Genomic DNA, 20,510 nt, shown 5'->3' with positions numbered 1-20,510 from the left:
CCCTGAACCTTGTTGTCTCGTCTCAGCCTCTGGGGGCCCTGCCCATGGGCGTCCTGCAGAGCCCACCCGGTGCCTGGCCCCCAGCGCCCTGGCCCCTCAGTGCTGCCCGCGGCGGGAGCTGCCAGCTTTTTGGAATTCCTAATCGCTCCTGGCCCCGGTGATTGGCTGCTCAGCTCTGACCCCACTTGGGCTGCCGCCTGGTTGGATAAAAAGGGAATCTCCTTGGGGCTCCAGAGCATTAGACATCGGAGGGGGCACCTGGGACCAACTTCGTGAAGCGGGGAGCCCGGCGGGGGGGTGGGGGGAGCAAAAGACCTGCGGCCTCAGCCCCTTCAAAGAGCCGAGAGATGACGGGGAAAGCCGGGGAAGCGCTGAGCAAGCCCAAAGCCGAGACAGTGGCCAAGAGTACCTCGGGGGGCGCCCCGGGCAGGTGCACTGGGTTTGGCATCCAGGAGATCCTGGGCTTGAACAAGGAGCCCCCCAGCTCCCACCCGCGGGCTCCCCTCGACGGTCTGGCCCCCGGGCACTTGCTGGCTGCGCGCTCCGTGCTCAGTCCCGCAGGAGTGGGCGGTATGGGGCTACTGGGGCCCGGGGGGCTCCCCGGTTTCTATGCACAGCCCACCTTCCTGGAAGTACTGTCCGACCCGCAGAGCGTCCACTTGCAGCCGCTGGGCAGAGCGTCGGGGCCGCTGGACACCAGCCAGACGGCCAGCTCGGGTAGGTGAGGGCGAGGCTGTGTGGCTGCCTGACTGGGGTGACAGCCGGGAACCCCACGCCGTCGACTCTCGCTTGCACCGCAAGGCCTCCTCCGGGTGCACAAGTTCGTGCCAGGCCGAGAGATCGCAGAGCGGGCCTGGAGCCGGCGCGCCCGGGGCGGGGGCTCGGAGGATGCTCCCGGCTGCGGCCCGGTTTTGGCCTCCGCGTTTCCGGCGGCCGAGCTGTGCTGCGGTCCCCGCGTCGGGCCCGGCTCTGCCGCGGCGCCTGATTGGGGCCCCACTGGAAACAAGGCTTAGGGTGTCGGAGCGCGTGGGGCAGTCGGGGGTCTCCTTCCATTGCTCCACTTCGGCCCCGGCCTCTCGGAGGACCCGCGCTCCTAGAGCCCGATTCCGTTCCGGGCTTTGGCGGCCCGGGAAGCGGGTGCCAGCTTCGGGCCCCAGCCCTGGTGTCCAAAGTTGTCTTTTCCTTCCTCCTTTCCTCCGTTCCAAGCCTCCCGCATTGGTCAGCTGGGTTTTAATTTTCTCCTCACGAGCTTAGACAACCCGGCCACGGCGGCGGCCAAGGGGTCGCAATCCGAGATGCCACCTAAGCGGCACAATATCTCGGATCCCGGCGCCTCGCGGGCTCGGGACCCCTGGACGACCCTGCCGCGCCCTCCGCGGGCAGTTTTCCCGGCCTCACGTCTCCGCCAGCTCGGCCCTCCGGCTCTGGTTCGCGCTCTGCGATTTCCCCGATTTTTCGCTCTCGTTTAGTTAATTAATTTTTATTTGGAGGGGCAACGAAAAGTGGTGCGTCGCAGTCTCTCCAGTCCTGAGGGGGGGCGCATGGTGCGGGCACTGGAAAGGGGGTTGTGCCCGGGAGCCCCCAGCCCTTCCCGGAGTCCAGCTCTCCGCGCCCAGGCTCCGCTCCTGCGGGCCACCTTCCGAACCCCGCCGCCACGGCTGCTAGCGCAGGGCAGGGCGCCGAACCCGGGGCACCGCCGGGGGGCCCTGCGACCCGCGGAGGCTGTCGCGCCCCCCTGCTGTCCCTGCCCAGGCGTGTCTGGGCCTTTGCTTCTCAGAACGAAACAGAACGGAATGTGTTCACGACCTCGGGATTGCGGCGCCGGCGTGGGTAGAAACAGCCGCGGCTTAGGGATGGCGTAGACCTCACGGAGGGCTCTCGGGGGAGACGGAGCAGGCCCGGCTGCTCCCGGAGGCCGCCGGGGGTGGGGCCCCCGCGGGTTTCGGGAGCCTGACGCGCCCGGGTGCTGCGGAGCGCGTCCCCCATTCTGCCGCACGTGCCTCCGCCCGCTTTTCAGATTCTGAAGATGTTTCCTCCAGCGACCGAAAAATGTCCAAATCGGCTTTAAATCAGACCAAGAAACGGAAGAAGCGGCGACACAGGTAAGGCCCCTGCAGCGTTTTCTGTCACCTTCCTGCTCACCTATACCCTGCCGTCGTTCCCTGATCGGGGGTAGGGTCGCTCGGACCCTAATTTCACCGGCTCTAGATCTGAGGTCCGCTGCTGTGCCAGGACGGGGAGACCAGACATTGTTTGGGGACATCCGTCCAGGGCCCTGGCGTCCGGCCGTGCCGGGTGAGGACTTTGACCGTCCGCCGGGGAAGCGGCACCGTTTCAGGCTTTCTCCTGCTTCTCCAGGAGAAAGGAAAGCCCCCAACTAGGGCTAAACCCGAGCCAGACAGGAGCTGACGGCCCCCAGGTGCCAGCCCTGCATCGGCACATTCGGAGAGCCACGCACACCTCCGGGCGGGCAGATCGGCTCTCCCCTCCCGCCAGAGCCGGTTCCTCTGCCCTCTGCCCCGGCCCCTATTCCTCTCCCGCCGTCCCTGTCAGCGCCGCCAACCCCCTATCTTTCTGCGCCCACCGTTCGCAAAATCTCGAGCGTGATACCCGCATGGATGGCAAATTTTCCTTTGGCTTCTGCTCCTCTGTGATCCGTAAGCCTCAGTTTCCTTGTCTGTAAAATGCGGAGGGAGGAGTGTGTGCACTGAAGGACTCCGCAAGCCCTCGCTGGAGTGGAGTGGGCTGCCTTGGAGGATACAGACTAAAGAGCGAGGGTTTTTTTGTTTTTGATTTTCTTTAAATATTTTAAAAATAGACATTACTTGCACAAAGTTAAAATACAGTAGGTGCCGAAAGGTATATCCTGAAAAGTAATTCCCCACACCAGACCCGCATTCCCTTCCGCAGCCGCTACCAATTCCTTGTGCAAATGTATGAGGAGGTTTTCAACAAATAAAGGACTGAGAACCAAAAATCGACCTGACTTCCTGCGGGTGCTGTTTGCCCCTGCGCTTACCCTAGCTTTGTTTTCCCAGATCTCTCTCCGCCCCAGTGCGGATGGAGCGCCCGCAGGGTTCCGGATCGCTGGGTGGACGTTTCCCCCTGGGGTGCTCTCCACCTCATCCTCTTCTCCCCAATTTGTTCTCAGCCTCTTTGCACACTTTCTCTGGGTGCTTTTCTGCGTTCCTCTCTTCCTTCACACCCGGAAATGACCCCCACGTTTTAAAACGGTTCTTCCTCACCTCTCAGGCCCCAACAGGTTCTGGCTTGAATGGGGGTGAACTTTGACTTGGTTTCTTGGTGACCTCGGTTTGTTCCCTTCAGGCGGCTGTTTGTTTTTGTTTTGTTTTGTCTTGTTTTATTGTAAATGGAAACGTTGTTTTTTTAGTCCTGATCCTAGGTCATTTTTTACATTCATCCGTCCAGCAAATATTCATTAAAACACCTCCGATGCATTCATATCATGCTGGTGGCAGGGTGGGGGTAATCCTGTCAGCCTCTGGAGCCTGGACAGGGACCTCCAGCAGGGACAGGGACCCGGAGGGCAGGTTGGAGTCCGGCTGACCGGCTTCTGTGCTGCTGACCGAATAGAGGTGGGGGAGGGATTCCCACAGCCAGGAGAGCCCCGGACAAAGCACCCCCAGGAGCAGTGCTTCTGCATGGGGGCATCTCCTTGTGCAGCACTTGGAGCTGACTGACCCACGGCCGAAAGTCCATGCTTAAGTTTTCTAACCCTCTATCCTCACCTGATACCCCCTCCACCAGGGAAAATTGGGGTGCTTTGGAGGGTTCCCAGGGAGACAGGACAACAGCCCTAGGTTTCGGGCTATTTCTGGTACACGAAGGGAACAGATTATTGGAGAGAGGAGAATGGCTGCTGCAATTTTTAATTAGTAAAAAATGTGTTTTCCTGAGCCTCTCTCATTTGGGGAGTTCAGGTAAGAGACCCTGGAATATGGTGATGAGAGGCAAGCATCTCTTGATCACCCAGAAACACAAGAGGCTTAGCAGGGGTTAGAGAGGGGAGTGGGAATGGAGCAGCAGCCTTTGGAGTCTCTCAGGTTTTGCTCTTCCCTTTTCCTGGAGGGCTCAGCTCTGATAGACTGGTTAAAATGGGAAACTGAAGGGTCTGGGGTTCTGCGTAAAGCCAGGAGCAGGGTTTGGGTCACGTTGTACGGGGCGCAGGGAGACTCCCTGGAGGGCACATCAGCATAGACACGTGGATTAGCTCTGAGGCAGGAACGAGGGGAAGTTTGGGGGATTTGAGGCATTGTTTCATTTTGTTTCTTTCTTAACTCCTTTCTTTTTTGTTTTGTTTGGTTTTTTTGTTTTGGGTTTTTTGTTTGTTTTTAATGAGAGCCGAGGCTGGCACTTGAAAGGTTCTGAATGACCTGCCATCCCCTTTCCTCTTTGGCTTTGGCCACGCCCCAATAGCTGTGTGCCTCAGTTTTCCTAGTTTTGAAAAAGACTTGCATGTTTTGATTGTTTATTTTGACTGTTCAGGGACCCTTCGGTAAGTGGCAGGAGAGGAATAGAAAGCAGCAGATCTTCAAAATTCTGAAGAATTAACTTTCTGTATACATAAACATTCTTTTCTTCCCAAGAGGATAGGAGAAACACTTTAGAATCAAACCAGTCATTTTCTATAAAGAGCAGAATCTTTCTTTCTCACACATCCCCCTCCACCCCCCCAGCGTCATCCTCCAAGACGTTAAAGCCAACACCAGCACGAGGAGTATACGGGGCTGACATTTGTACTTTTTCCTTGTGTTGGGAGAGGCGAGGGCAGCAGCGAGGGATTTTAAACCACACACACCCCTCCCATGCTGTTTCCAGGGTCCAAATCCCGGAGGCTCAAGCAGGGAAGGTACCATTGTTCAAGTGGAGTCTACGAACAAATCTGGACTATACTGCTCCCCAGCTTGTTGATGAGGGTGCAGGATAAAGGTCACCTAGAACCTGGTGAAATTCAGGTCTGAAAAAAGAATTTGTGTCTGTAAGTGGGTGTGTAGTGTATTTATTCAAGAAAGGGGGCTATGAACCCCCTAATATTGGAGGTAAAACATTGTATGTACTGGAGCATATCCATTTGCTAGGGTGAGAGGATGTGGCTTTTACTGGATTCTTAAAGCAGTTTATGACTCAAAATAGGTCAATGTGAACCGCTCTGTGGGCGCTGGGGGAGTGTGTGGGAAGGCACTCTCGGGATGACCTGAATGAAACTCCCCTGAATGGGGCTCCCGCTGGGTGAGTGGCTGAGCCTGTGTGTGGGATGGCGGGGAGGTGACCCTTCACTTCTGAGTCCAAGAAGGGACAGAGCACCCCCTTTCCCTTCTCCCTGCCCCCAAGACTGCGTGGGGCGGCTCTAAGGAGCCTTTAGGTCTGGGCAGGTGAGGAGAGCCGGGCGTGCTGAGGTAGGGTGAGGGGCTGCTAGAATCAGTTAGTTCTCTGCTGTACAGACGCTGGGGCTGGGGCGGCTGCTGCGTTTGACCTTCTGGTGAATCTCTGAACTCTGAGTACGATTTAAAAGATCGACCCTCCTGTCTGTGGGAGGAGCCCAGGAAGCTGGGCCCGAGGAGGCTGAGGCACTTACTCACCTGGTGAGCCCTCCACGCTGTGCCTGGGAGAAGAGGGGCTTTCTGTAGTTTTCTAAAATTTGTGTCTTAACACCCTTTCCCCCCAAGCACTTCCAGGAAGATTCCCAGTATAAAATGTCACTGAGGGCTGAAATAATACTCCCCACCACCAGAAGGGTAGTGTGGGCCCTCAGACTTGAATGAAGAAGAGTTTAGAGGATGGGGGGGCGGGGCAGGGAGCGAGGTTGCATCTGATTGTGCTGGCCAAGCTTGGGTTTGGGGTCTGTCCAGGAGCCATGGGGGAGGGCCATTCTGTCCTCTCTGGGACAGCTTTTTCCATTTTGGGGGTCCTGACTGACTTTTTTTGCTCCCCTCAGGACAATCTTTACCTCCTACCAGCTAGAGGAGCTGGAGAAGGCATTCAATGAGGCCCACTACCCAGACGTCTATGCCCGGGAGATGTTGGCCATGAAAACGGAGCTCCCGGAAGACAGGATACAGGTAACAGCTCTGAGTTCCTCTCTCACGCTTTCCTTACCCTCAGGGACATCGACTGCCCCAGGCTCCCAGACACCCATCTCCCACCCCGCAGCAGAGTGTGTGCTTGCCTGTAATCACGTCCTCATGCACAGCAGTTCATTTAAGCAGGCAGGTGTTTGCTGAATACCTACCATGTGAGATGGGCACTGCTGCGGGAACAAGAGACTTAGCGGAGGAGGCGAGGCCTGCTGCTGCACTGTGGGCTTCCTGAGGAGTATGTGAGACAAACCATGTGCCTGGAGGTGGCCCCAGGCCTCTCTGGGTGCCTGGGGGTGGGGGAGCATCTGTCTCCCTTCCTTCCACTGCTTTCCCTTGAGGAAGAGGTTGCCCCCTCCTTTCCTATCTACTCCCCACCACCTCCATCTACCTGAGCCTCCTGCCTCCTCACAACCCAACAGCTGGCCCTGCCCAGGGCTGCTGCTCCTTGACTTCTCCCAGATCTGGCCCATGATGTGCTCATTAAGCCCCTCCCCGTCACTGGAGAGTTTTGTGGCGGAACCAGCCCTGACCTGGACTGGGCTGTCCTCAGCTCTGCTGGGTGCCCAGCCTCCTTTCATCAGTGTCAGGATCCTCCCAAGTCCAGGACGCCCCTAGCTGGGCAGGAGTGGGCTGCTTAATCATTTCTTCGGGAGGAGATGAAATCTGATGATTCTCCAGACAGGGCCTCTAAGAGCAGGAAGAAGTGATGCGGTTGGAGGAACACTTCCAGAAGCTTTGGGGTTGCCTTAGTTGGATCAAGACCTTTAATCAAAGTTGCTCCTATCGGGACACCTGAGTGGCCCGGAGTAGTTGACGGCCCAGGCTGGAAAAGGGCAGAAAGGGTCCCGACTTCCTGAAACCCCGTCTGCTCTGAATCTCCTCCTCCTTTGTGTCTCCACGTGTGATGTGAGTTGGGGCGGGTAGGGGACAAGTCCAGAGGAACCGAATAAGGTGTGTAGGTTCCTTGCGCTCCCTCACTGGAGAACCAGAGAATGGGAAATGAGGCGTGAGCTCCTTTTCCAGAAGAGCCTGCCTCTCCACTGGAAGTCTATGGGGAATTTCAGCCAATGGCTTTAGACAGTGACACTAACAATAAGCTCAATTATTCATAAGCAGATTATCTGTTTGGCGTATTATCCATGGTGGCCTGGATCCATCATACCCCCCAGCTGAGTTCCAGTGGGAACAGGCTGGGTGTTGCTTCTGGATCTTGTATGTGCGTGTGCGTGTGTGTGTGTGTGTGTGTGTGTGGTCATGACGAGCAGCGGGGGTGGGGTGAGACTCCCCGATTTCCCCGTTGGTTGGTCCCACATTTGCGCTACTGACCAGTAGGAAAGAACAGCCTGTGCCTTGCGGTGGCTCGTCCTGAAATCCCTTTGGCTGTGGTGGTGGTGGTGGGTGGGAGTGTCTGAAAGATCTGGGGAAGCTCGCCCTTGCCCTTGGCTGTCACTGCATTGCTGCAGATGCCCAGCCCGCAGACTCTAGGCTTTTTAAAATCGCCTGGGGCGTTGTCTACAGGGTGGTGTCTGAAGCCACCAGAACCAGCATGGATGAGCCAAGAGTGTGGAGTACATTGATTCCCTGGATTGTGAGGACTGGCTGTGGAATTTGCGGTTATGGGAGAACCAAGGCAAGGATTTCTCCAGCTCTTGCAGCACCGCCTGGTTCTTTGGCTAAATGATGCCCCCAGAAGGTGTTTGTGAGTTGTCAAATAGCCGTGCCCCCAAGCGTTTTACCAAGTGGCCTGGGAAAGGTCTTAACATCTATCGGTGGCAGTCACAGCTCTATCCCACAGAGCAGTTCTCATGTGCCCAGTGCTCTAACTATGGGACATGCACAGGAGAGGCAGGGTGGTGCAGTGGTTAGGGACACCAACTCTGGAGCCAGACTGTCGTGGCCTCACCAGTTACCAGCTGAGTGACTGTGGACAAGTTACCTCACCAGCCCGAGCTTCCCATTGCTCATCTGTAAAATGGGGATGACAGTGGCAGCTGCAGGTGTCATGAGCCATGTGTGTGGCGTGTTCCAGTGGGTCCGGCATGGGCCCAGCTCACTTGGTTTGAGCTCTGATCTCATTAAATCCTGGCGACAGCCTGTGGGGGAGAGAACATTAGCCTCCTTTTATAACTGAGGAAAGTGAGGCCAGACAACTAGTAAGTGGGGGGACACAGGGACCCACCTAAGGTCTCTTTAGGCTGCACCTAAAGCCCACTCATTCACCACCTGCCTCTTGGGTTTGAAGCCTTTGCTTTGACTTGAAGCTGGAGGAACAGAGATGATTTGATGTCAGGTGGGAGGCCTGTATCAAATCTTCTTTATTAAAACCCCCCCAATATTTATTGAGTACCAGATACTGTTCTAAAAACCCCCAAAACTCACTCATAACAAAATTATTCTTTGAATGAGCGAATTCAGGTACATGAGTTCAAAAGGGTGAAACGTGAGTCACCCTTGCCACTGTCCACCGGCAGTCCCTCCAGGGGTTACCAGTTTCCTTTGGTTCCTTCCAGAGATAGTTTATGTATATTCTTTTTTTAAAAAAAAATTTTTATTGGAGTATAATTGCTTCACAATGTTGTGTTAGTTTCTGTATTCTATTCCCAAAGGATCCTCAGAACGCCCGATGGACTAGGTACTATTACTATTCCCACTTTACAGGTGGGGAACCTGAGGCCCAGAGTTCAGACCTGAGTCCCTTTAGACTCCAGAACACTTACTTCACTACACTGCCACCCTTCCTCCTCATTTCCTCTCAGCATGTTGATTTAGTGGAACCAGTGCGTCTAAGGATGGACCCTACCACTCAGAGCCAGTCCCCTCCCCTCCCCCAGCTTTCAGGCCTTTGTCTATGTGTTGAGGCTTAAGGGGAAGGGCAGTTATTAGAGGCTCCAAGTCTGAAGTTAGACATTCTCAGGTGGAATGGAAAGGTTATTGGACTGGATATCCAGTCAGGGACCCAGATCTTAGTCCTGGCTCTGACACCCACCAGGCATGGCAGAGGCCAAGCCATCTGTAAAGGAAAGGGGGAATCCCTCCCAGAGAGCAGCCTCCTCAGGATCACCTCTCTCACTGGGCCCCTGGGCTGCCATGGAGGAGTGGGACAGCCCCAGGTGGACAGCTGGGACACACACTTCTGCTGGGCCAACCCAAGTAAGCCCCTGGATGTGTCTGAGACCTACTGTCCAATGTCTAACGAGAACACAGTGTAGATGTGAAAAGTCAGACACACCTACTTCTAATCTTTGTTTCACTGCCAGCAAATCAAACTCTGAGCCTCAGATTACTCATTTGTGAACGAATAATAACAAAAAGTATCTAAAATAATTTAACAAAAGTATTGTTATTGGCATTATTAGTGCATAGCATTGTCCCAGATATTAAGTGCTTTCCATGCCCTTTTTCATTACATCCTCACAAAAGCTAGATGAGTTAGATGCTATTCTTATCCCCATTTTCTGGATGAGGAAACTGAAGGGCTGAGAGGTGAAGTAAGTGGTGGACTGGGATTCAAACCCGGTACTCAAGTACTATCTCAGGAGAGCAAATGAGGGAAACTGGAGCACCCATCTACAGAAACTGGAATAATTAATGCAAATTGCAGTGATGAAGGACCAGCCCCCTCAGTAGTGGCGATTCCCTCTGCCTTTGTGCTTTGAGGGCAAGCACTTCCTCCCTCTATATCTCTCTGGGTTGGAGTGTGAAGGGATAAGGTGCATTGCTGGGGGAAGAAGAGATTTCCAGTCTTCATATCAGACTCAGACATGAAGTCCTTTCTGTGTCTCTGAGAAATGCTAGGATATGGCATTCTGGAAGCCCCTGCCGATGTCAGCCCTGGGGAAGAGGAAATGGATTTCCAGATTGACTTTATTTCCTCTGTGTGGTCACTCATTCTCAGAGTTGTAAGACAGGAGAATATTAAGCTATTCACTTATGTTTACTGTATTTTTTTCTGACAAGAGTTGTATTTATTTAAAATGCCTCCGTTGCAGAGATATGGAGGCACAAAGTGGAGAGAGACATCTCACCTCCACTCTTAGCAGCCTGGTGTGTTTGGAAGGATGATATTTGGATTCTCTGACTAGCACTGTTCCATTCTGCCTCTTTTAAAGTGGTCCCCTCCCAAGGGTAGGGAACAAAGTTTTAGGGGATTATATTCCAGAAGTAAGAAGATAGCTGCCTGGATGGGAAAGGGTTTCCGTGTGTCTCAGCCCGGGACGTTTATGAGATCACAGGGCAGCTTTTTAAAATTACCCGTGCCAGCCCCCCACACCTAGCAACGCTAGGTTTGGTTTGATGTGGAGCCTGTACGTTTTTAAAGCTCTCCAGGTGATTGTGTGTAGCCAGTGTAAAAATGCTGGGTCAAGGGCTTCCCTGGTGGCGCAGTGGTTGAGAGTCTGCCTGCTGATGCAGGGGACAGGGGTTCGTGCCCCGGTCCGGGAAGATCCCACATGCCGCGGAGCGGCTGGGCCCGTGAGCCATGGCTGCTGAGCCTGCGCGTCCGGAGCCTGTGCTCCGCAACGGGAGAGGCCACAACAGTGAGAGGCCTGCGTACCGCAAAAAAAAAAAAAAAAAAAAAGCTGGGTCAGAGGCTCAGGAAAAGAGTTTCAGTGTTTCAAGTGGGTTAATATGAGTGGAAGAAAGTGGAGTACTGGGTAACCTGGTGGGATGACCTGTCCAGAGGTTCAGGGAAGGATGCTGCATGAGGCTGCCAGGAAACATGGGCAGAGCTGCCCCCTAGTGGACATCAGAGGCTACAGCAAGGCCAGGCTTTTCTGGGCCTGAAACTGGGACTGGAAAGGGTGTGCTGCAATATGCTGTCAGAAGTGCTGAGTGGATGTGGAGTGTGAGGTCGTTAAATCACGCCAGCAATGAGCCCATATTAATCAGCTTCCAGTCAGAGGAGAGAAGAGAATCTAAGTGACTATAATGGCAAGTGCCACATGGCCAAAAAAGCCGGGCCCGATAGCCTGGGGCAAGACTGGAGGGCAGGGCCTGGGGTAGCCAAGGGGCCAGAGGTGCAGAGCATCTATCATGCAGGATGTCTCCTTTAGTGGGGCTATCCTGGAGGGACTGCAGAGGGAAGGAGGCCTGGGCACATAGTCCTGTGGGGATACAAGGCTGGGAACTCGTGAATGCAAGAGAAGCCCTGGTTACCCACAAAGGGAGAGAGACAGCTGACAGTGTTGCCTGCCGGCTCGATGGGTGCCCTGTGGCCGAAGAGCATCCATTTGGCGAGAAGCCCTTTCCTGGGTCCAGTCCATCCTTGGAGGCACAAGCTCTTGGGACCCTCTCTGCCAGGTGTCGACAGCCAGAGGCCTCCTACCTGGGCTCTCTGAGTGCTACTGGGCACCACCTGTGAGGGGAAGCGCACCAGGAAACCCAGGCTCTTTCCCGAGCTAGAAGATCTTCCCCCTCTCCTTTCCCTGGGACTACCAAGTTGGTGACCCTTGATGTCCCTTGTAGGCCGCTTCTCAGGCACTTGGAGGCCCTGAAGTGGAAGGCAGGGCTCTGGTCCTTGCTGGGGCCTGGACGCAGGCTCTCCTGAAGAGTTGCGGACCCGACTTCCTTGAGAGTGGAGCAGTGTCTTCCAGAAAGTACGCAGTCAGGAAAGTAGAGAGATTGGAGGAGTATTGTGGGCTTGCCAGAACCAAGAGACCACGCAGGAAAGGGGGCCTAAATGCTGAAAAGACATGTCAAAGGTGGGAGATGGGAGGACCCGGCTTTATGGGAAAAGTGTCACTGAGCATATTTGCTTGAAAGCAAATCCTTATCTCGTAGCACATTTGTCCCCAGAATTCGCCCAGCATCAAGCCAACGTTTTTCCGTTCTTACAACATGCCAGGCATTTCCCATGCACTATTCTGTTGAATTTTTAACAACAAACCTGCAAGGAAGTGGTACCATAGGGCAGAGGAAGAATCGGAAGCTCAGAAAGGTTAAGAAATGCACCCAAAGTCACAAAGGCAGTTGGAGATAGAGCAGGGGTCTCCAACCTAGGTCTTCTAGCTCCTGAGCATAGCCAGCTGCATGGGTGGTCTCTTGCATTTGAGCCTCAAGGGTCTGGGAAACATTAGAAACGCGGGAGAGTTGCAGGGGCATCTGTTTGGCCCCTAGAGGGGAAACTCGAGGCTATCTGCATTAAAATCTTACAGCCTGAAGGTTAGCTCTGTACCCCCATCACACCTCCTGGAGTTGTTACTGTTGTTATTATTATTATTTGTCAGTCCAGCCTTGCTGCAGAGCACGTGGAGAGGGCCAGGAGGGCAGGTAATGCCCCTGATTAACCTGACCCCTGCACAGACTCCCACTGACTTTCTGTGCCTCCACTGAAATAATAATAAGTAGCTTTTATTGAGCACCTTCTGTGTGACAAACACTGATTTTAGGCACTTTCATTAATCCCTGAAAAAGTAGGTATTCTTTTTTTTTTTTTTTTGATATACTTCTTTTATGCTTGAAGGGACAGAGACTGAGAGAGAGCAAATAACTTGCCCAGGATCACACAGAAATTTTTGCCACAGTTGGGAATTCCAGTTCAGGACTGGCTGCTTTCAGTGCTTCTTGCAAATGTTTAAGTTCTGCACACATGCTGGTTGCTTCCAGGAAGGGAAGAGAAAGGCAAACATGAAGAGTGGTTAGGGTTAATTCTAATTCCTTGTCCTCTTGCCTCCAAGGCACCAATGCCACAGCTTCCCTGCCAGCTGTCCTACAAAGAAATTGTTTTGGCTGTCCAGGTTTCCTCCATAAACTGGAGCAGCATCTGGTCTTCAAAGAGCCAGACATTCCAGGAGCCCATAACCAAGGGTCTGGATGACTCCTGGTTTGAGCGACCAGCTGGCACCAACTCCCCTTGGAGCATCTGTGGGCAAAGTCTGATCTGCAGACCAGTTATTCATTTGTCCAAATTAGGAGACTGAGGAAAATGGTTCTGTTTACAGGCCCCGGAGATGATCTGAATCCCAAGTCTGCACCCTCTTCTTCAGTGTTCCAAGAAAGATGCTGTTTCCATCTGAGAGCCCTGCCCCCCCTCAAGCTCATGGAATCCTGGGGAAGCCAGGGCAATGCACCTTTCCAGGCACCCACACTTGGGGGGGTGGAGGGAGTGGGAGTGGTAGCGAGAAACTCTGCTTTTGTTTACTCCACAATCCGTTCTCCAGAATACCTGATGCTATTTATTTTTATTTATTTATTTTTTTGCTGTGCCATGCAGTATGTGGGATCTTAGTTCCCCTCAGGGCTCGAACCCTCGCCCTCTGCATTGGGAGCTTGGAGTCTTAACCACTGGACCACCAGGGAAGTCCCCAGAATACCTGACTCTAAACCGTACTGAAAACAGACACTTCTTTCATCAGTTTGTCAACAGAACTCATTCTTGGCAAAAACCAGATCTGACCTCATGCTCTTTATTTGTCCCTTATGAATATGTGTATGTTTTGCTGCAGAAATCAAAGCTGGTTTGACTATGGGGTACCACTGCTGCTGCTGCAGGATGTTACATAACATGTAATATATGCATCACATATTTTTTCTAAAATCCAAAACATTCTGGAGTCTGGTCCCAATGGGTTCCAGTTAAGGGCTTGTGGTCCTGTTGTTTTGTAATGCACCGTATTCAAGCAGGAAGGTCATCTCCTGCCCAGGAGGCAGATGGCTTACTTAGATTCATAAAGATAGCCTTCCCAACCCTCTGTGGTCAGACTTGGAATTCCACCTTAGAATTCCATCGCCAAGGGGTTCATTCTTTGCTGTCTTCTCTGTGAGGTGGTTGAAACCAGAAGTCACTTACACCTTTCTGTGGCTTAGTCCTTTTATAGATTTTTCCTAGGTGCAAAAAAGCTTGAGACGAGTACTTGTAGAGGACGACCAAGTGCTAACGGGAAGGAAGATAGAGCAGGACAGAGGTCTCAGACAAACTTCAGGCTTTGGGTAGGGCAGAGGGCCTGCGGGACAGACAGGGCCGCAGGGGAGAGATCTAAACACACCGCAGAGCCAGGCCAGGCCGATGGCCGAGTTAGCCCGAACTCGCATGGTGCACCTATTTCCGCTCTTTAGTGCACGGAGCGCAGCCATCTAGTAGCCTTCACATTACATAAACCCGTTCCTTGGCCAGGTTCGCTGAGTGCGGTCTGGGTCTAGACCAGAGGGAGGCCTTGCATTAGCTCCGCAGCTTTCCAGCAGGGACGGCAGGTGCTAAACCCGGTGGTGGCAACGGTGCGGCTCACCGGAGGCGGCGCCGCCCAGGGAGGGACGAAAGATCGTTTTCTAACAGCGCGGGCGCGGGTCAGTGTGAGGATTGAGAGTCCCGGGGTGTCTGCGGCCGCATCTCTCCCATTTTTAGAGTTTCCTAGTTATTTACAAATGAAGAAATGCCAAAACAGGTTACACACATTTGGGTCAACTTAAAGGTGTGCGAGGACCGTGCGGTCTGGAAGCAGCCCCGCAGAAGTCTGTGACCGCGGGGCTCTGGGCGCCTTGTGGGTGCGGCCGGGGCGCTCCCTGCTGGATGTGGCCGGCCGCGCTCCGCTGCAGACTCGGAGCTGTCGGGAGCTGCCAGGGAGCTCACTCCGCCACCTAGCGGCGGCGGTGGGAACCGCAGGGGCGCGCGGACTCCGAGCCCCCGCCGAGGCCTCCCCGCGGCCGAGGCAGCAAAGGGTTAAGCTGTCAGCGGCGCGATGTTAAACAGGTGTCAAAGGCTCCCCATATATCTGCAGATTGAAATCAAATTCTTTGCCGTATAAAAAGATAAATTACCCAGGCGCTGCCGCGCGTCCCACTCATCACGCCAGCGCCAGACGGCAAGCAATTTTTTTTTTTTAATGTGCTAACGACCTAATCAAGCAATCAAGTCGGAGAAGATTGCAGAGTGACCGGGGCAGCCATCTGCCGGCAAGCCCCGCATTCATTTCCCGCGCCCCCGCGTGGGGAGCGGGCCGGGGAGGGAGCTGCCGTGGGGGAAGAGGGGAAAAAATCCTAAACAAATTAACACCCAATTTTTCCTGTCTAATTAGTTAAATGAGAAGCGTTTGGGGTCCCCCGGGGAGGGGGGGCGGCTTGCGGCGCGGCTCGCTCTGCCTCCCCAGCATTAATTAGTGCGGGTCAATGCGGCGGCTCCCGAGAGAGCAGCCGCTTTAATTTCCCGTGATATTTCAGTGCTTGAGGCCCATCGATTCAAACAGAAATTAACTTATTTTTCAATCAGCCCAGGGCTGCCCCTGGGGGTGACTCTTCTTTTGCCGCCTCCTGAATAGAGCTGGAGCAATTTTTCATCAAAAGCTGAAATCTCCGCCGCCGGGGGCGGGGGAGGGGGCCCGGAGGGAAGGGCGGGGACCTGGCCGAGGTGAGGGAATGGAAATCGCCCAGGAAACTAATAGATTCTCCCCGAACCCGCCTCTGCCCTCCCCCATCCCCCCACATCACGGGGCGCTTGGGTGGCTCGCCGCCGCCGGGGTCAGGGCCTGGAGGGGCTGTGAGGGGACCAGAGGGGGCTGGCGGGCCTGGGGTCCTTCCAGAGACCCCCGGTCTGCCGCGGGCCTCTCACCTGCTTGAGGGACAGTGCAGCTGTCCCTGGCTCTGGCTCCTGTCAGCTGCAGGAAGCCTCAGGAAAAATGCTTGGGGGGACCAAGAAATTCCCCCCTCCTCCATGCATGAAAGGGACCCAAGGATCTCCTGCCAAAACCAGGCTGGAGTGTTGCAGATACCCCCCAGCCCACCCCATGCTCTTTCAGACCCTGCACCAGTCAGCTTTGGGGCCAGAGAAGCATCCCCTAGAGTGTCCCCTACCGCACTCTCCTAGGTCCCTACCTTCACATGCTCCTCACACCAGAAGCATTTTGTCTTCCTTCCCTGACTGAAGGATGGTTGCCCAGCTCCCGCAAATGTCATTCGGAGTTAGGTCCAAAATTGTGCACAGTGTGTGAATGGAGGACACCATGGCGGGGCAGGACTTGGCCAGGACAGGGCAGAGAAGGGAGGCTGACTCAGGCCTCTTGGGAGTGTCCCCTGCCCTGCTTTGCAGCCGTTCCCAGGCTTCCTGACACCTGGATGAAAAGCCCTGTGCTGCCTGAGTCCACACTGACCTCGCCTGCTGGGACTGCTCTGGCCTCTGCAGTTCTGGTGGAGACAGAGCCCTGAACCAAAGGCACTGGAAAGGACTTTGTCCTCTACGAGCCAGAAAAGGGATTCTGTTTGTATGCTGGAGGTGTGAACACTTGCAAGAGAGCTATGAGGGTCGGGCTTCTCGGCTGCAAACTGAGGACCACATGGGGAACTGCCCATCTGCCAGACCCTGTCCAGGAGGTGTCCCTACTCCATCACCTTAAACTGCTTTGATTTTTAAAAAAAAGACCATTTTGCCCATCATGTTCTCACAGGACTTGTGTCTCATTCTGGACACCCTGAGCCTGGAGGAACCCCAGGGGTACTTCGGGGTAGGTGAGCTTAAGTAAGGATGCCCTGCTGGAGAAAGCGAAGTCACAGGGGAATGGGGCCGTTGGCAAAGAGGCGGGTCCCTTAACTCCAGGCAGACACAGCGGGGTAGGGGCCTGGCCTCTGCCTGGTGGAGGACACCCCTGATCTGTTCGTCTGCACTTACAGGTCTGGTTCCAGAACCGAAGAGCCAAGTGGAGGAAGCGAGAGAAGTGCTGGGGCCGGAGCAGCGTCATGGCGGAGTACGGCCTCTACGGGGCCATGGTGCGCCACTCCATCCCCCTGCCGGAGTCCATCCTCAAGTCCGCCAAGGATGGCATCATGGACTCCTGCGCCCCGTGGCTGCTGGGTAAGAGCCTGCACTCTCCCTGGGGCCCTGCCCCCGTGGTGAGGGGAGCGGGCTCCCTGGAGGAGGGGACAGAGCCCTGGAGCAGGGACGCCTGGCCACAACAGCCTGGCGGGAGAGAGGCCCTCCAGAGCCGGTCTCCCGGTCTCCCTTGGGGGGCTCAGAGGGCAGGCTGCGCCCGGGGCTTGGTGTCTGTCCCTCACACCCACCTACTGGGTGCCTAGGACTCTCATCCTGGACGGATCCCCCCTGTGAGTTCTTTTGTCCTGTGAGCAGGGGATGGCTATTGCCCCAGGGTGTGTATCCTCCTCTTCCCTTGGCTGGAGCTGGGGTTGTGGTGAATGAAACAGCCCCTCTTGGGGGTTGAGGGGACCTCTAGGTCCCTTTGGCCACCATTCTGGCTTTCCCCAAAGGACTTCTTCCCCCTAAATCTCTCCACCTGCCATCCTCCCCCATCTGCCATCTGGACCTGTGTCTGACAGCAGCGCCAGCTTATCTTGGAGTTCTGAGATCTGGAATCCCAAAAGGGAGGGCTCGGGAGCAAGTGCTGTGCTCAGGAAGGGACAGACAGGACTCCCGGGGGCCAGGTGCCCAGGGACTTGGCTGGGAGAAGCCCTCTGCCGGCCCGGTGCCCCGCTGCTGCTCCGCAGCCTCATCCCCGGCCCCGACCCCGACCCCTGGGACTCGCGTGACTGCGGTGTATGAAGTAAGGCTTTCTGCTCGTCCTTAATTCTGGCCTCTCTCTATCTTTGCCGTTTTCAGTTCAAGATGGCTTTCCCAGGCGCTTTTCTAAACCCGAATACCAACAATTCTTTTTAGGGATGCACAAAAAGTCGCTGGAGGCGGCAGCCGAGTCGGGGAGGAAGCCCGAGGCGGAGCGTCAGGCCCTGCCCAAGCTCGACAAGATAGAGCCGGAGGAGCGGGGTCCCGACGCCCCGGCCGCCATGTCCCAGGAGGAACTGAGGGAGAACAGCATCGCCGCGCTCCGAGCCAGAGCGCAGGAGCACAGCACCAAAGTGCTGGGGACTGTGTCCGGGCCCGACAGCCTGGCCCGGAACGGCGAGGAGCCGGAGCGGGAGGAGGCCCCGGACGAAGACAGGCCAGCGGAGAAGCTGAGTCCGCCGCAGCTCGAGGACATGGCGTAGGCAAGGGCGCGCAGACACCGGAGCCCCAGGACTCTGCTCGGCTCTGCTCGGCTCTGCTCGGGGCCTGTGGTGCTGGGAGGTGTTCTCAGAGGCGGGGCCCAGGCCTGCTCTCTGCCACCCTCCCCCACCCCACAGGCCCTCTGTGACCCCCAGGGGACTTCAGGCACAACTCAGTCCTGGCTGAGGCTTTGGGCCACGCTGAGACATCCCTACCTAGTCCTGACCTGGCCAGCACCCTCCTCCTCCAACTAACAGACCTGCCTCAGAAGCCTTCTTGCCGCCCCAGACCACCCCCTCAAGCTGCTTTCAACTCAATCCTTTGGCGGCTCTCCGTGTCCGAATCTACCCCTTGCTCTCTGTTCTCTTGCTCAATAGCGCCCTCCTTCCCAGCGCCACACCCCCTGTGGACTGTGCCCTGCCCAGACCCAAAGACCGCTGCTGCGGCAGTCACGGATGGAGGCGACACGGATGGAGGACCTGCACTCCAGTGCCGGTGTCCTGAGCGCCCCAGCCCCCAGCGAAACTCTGCTCCCCCGCCTGCTCCTTCCTCAGTGTGGGTGATGTGCTGTCCTGAAGGCCCAGGCACAACCCCTGCCGGCCCCCGGCGCTGGGGCCCAGATTCCAGATTCAACTTGGAAAGTCTCAGCCTGGGCCCCTCGGCCAGCCTTCAAGTCCTGCCCTCCACAGTCAGACTCAGGAACCCACCCTCCACACCCAGCCGGTCCCACCGTTCCTCCCCACACAGGTGCCAGTGCCGCAGGGGGCAGTGTACAGTACCTGCAGTGAGGCCAGGGTCTGCCCTGCAGCCAGGGGGCACCTCTCACAGCTGCTGTGACTCACTGCACCTTTGGGAAGCCAAATCCTCCACCCAGGGCCCTTGGGTGTGTGTTTCTGGAGCATCCTGACCACCCCCTCCACCCCCCAATATGCTGCCTGTGACCCTGACTTGCTGTGCAAGGCATCCTTCCCCTAAAGATTCTTGCAAATCACTGGTTCGCATGTGCCCTGCCTTGGAGCAGCCCAATCGAGCTGTAAAATGAACACATAGGAAACCACAGATCTTGACTCAACTTGATCCAGGCCATTCCTGGAGGGGGCCTGGGGCTATAAATAGCCGTCACAGTTGATCACAAGAAGAGTATGAGAAAAGGCTAGAAGGAGAGCAAGGGAGGAGCCAGTGTTAGACCCAAACTAAGCTACAGGCACACGTACCTTCCCGCTGGGTGTGAGCTGTGGTGCCTGTTCTCTAGAGTCAGACAGTGATGGGGTAGGAATAGGGGACGGGGCTTCTTCCTGTCTGCTGATGGGAGGACCTGTCCATACTGATGGCCTCTCTGCAGCTGCCCCTTCCACCCCCAGGCCAGGCACATGTCCCCCTCACCCCCATGGCATTTTCCTCTACTATCCCACCCACGCTTGCAGGGGATCCCTTGCAAGAGAAAGGCCTGAGTCAGTGAGCTGGGATTTTAATTCCATAGCAAAAGTTGATTTCTTCTTCATTCCGTCCATGGACCTTCCCCCCAGTTCTTCCTGTCTCTGTCTCCCATTGGTTTGAAGTGTTAAGACTGTAGTCCCTGGTGTGTACATAATGTACATAGAATCAGAAGAAAGAAACTTGATATTGAAGTGTTTGAAATATGGAACTGTAATAACTTCTAGGTATTCGAAACCCGTGAATTCTGTGCCATTTTCTGTAAAGATACAAGTAAGAATAAAATTGATGTAAAAACGGCGGAGGAGGGATCCAGGAGTCCTCTGTGGTGAGCACAGTGTGTTTGTGTGTATGGGTAGCATAAAAAGTAAATCCATGAAGTCATGTTTAGGTCAAAATTACTAGATTCCTATTTTAAAATTATTCCAACTGGAGAGGCACAGTGGTCTGCCTTTCTCCACTAAGCTGATGTCACTATTTGTCACTGCAATATGGAACCCTCTTCCATTACAGGCATAACTGAGATGTCCCAGCCAGTGAGCCCCTAAGTTATTACCTGTGACTCCTTCCTGCTCCCCACACAACAAATTACATTGACCTTTCCCTCTGGTCCTTACTTATAAACAACCCTAGTTCCTTCGCATCTCAGGTGAAGCCCACAGCCCACCTTGGCCCCCGAGAGTACTGACGCCCTGCCTTTTGTGTACACATGTGCACTCGACTATCTCACCTACAACTCAAACACAGCAACAAATGGAAAAGGCAAAGTCATCTGGAACTGAAAGTCAGATAAACCTATGCTAAATCCCTGGGAAAGAGGAGAATAAACAAGAGAAACAGCATAAGGGAGACCCCCTGAGATCGCTTGAGGACAGCTGCGCCCCGCTGACTTGATGATGTGTTGGGTGGAATCACAGGATGAAAGAGCAGATGGCATGGACTTACACAGCTTATAGTTGAGCTTTTGGCTTGAGAAATCTCATAAGATTGTTTCCAATTGGCTCAGATATGGAACTCGTTGTCAGGAGAGGTTTTTCTGGCAGCCGGTCATGAAACGAGAATGA

The 20,510-nt window shown here is 55.0% G+C and overlaps 1 protein-coding gene across 1 annotated transcript; it reads left to right on the top strand.

Moving 5' to 3' along the window:
- The first annotated feature begins 347 nt into the window (after window positions 1-347).
- Window positions 348-19,743, top strand: VSX2 (visual system homeobox 2). The gene is made up of 5 exons (XM_067738816.1): window positions 348-717; window positions 2,018-2,102; window positions 5,957-6,080; window positions 16,692-16,872; window positions 17,689-19,743. Exons 1-5 carry the CDS (start codon window positions 348-350, stop codon window positions 18,012-18,014), a joined length of 1,086 nt encoding a protein of 361 aa, XP_067594917.1. The 3' UTR covers window positions 18,015-19,743.
- The last annotated feature ends 767 nt before the right edge of the window (window positions 19,744-20,510 follow it).

This window comes from Pseudorca crassidens, chromosome 1, assembly GCF_039906515.1.
Source record: "Pseudorca crassidens isolate mPseCra1 chromosome 1, mPseCra1.hap1, whole genome shotgun sequence".
Taxonomy (NCBI): domain Eukaryota; kingdom Metazoa; phylum Chordata; class Mammalia; order Artiodactyla; family Delphinidae; genus Pseudorca; species Pseudorca crassidens.
Note: the sequence above shows the minus strand (reverse complement) of the source record. Positions and strands in the feature narration are given on the sequence as shown.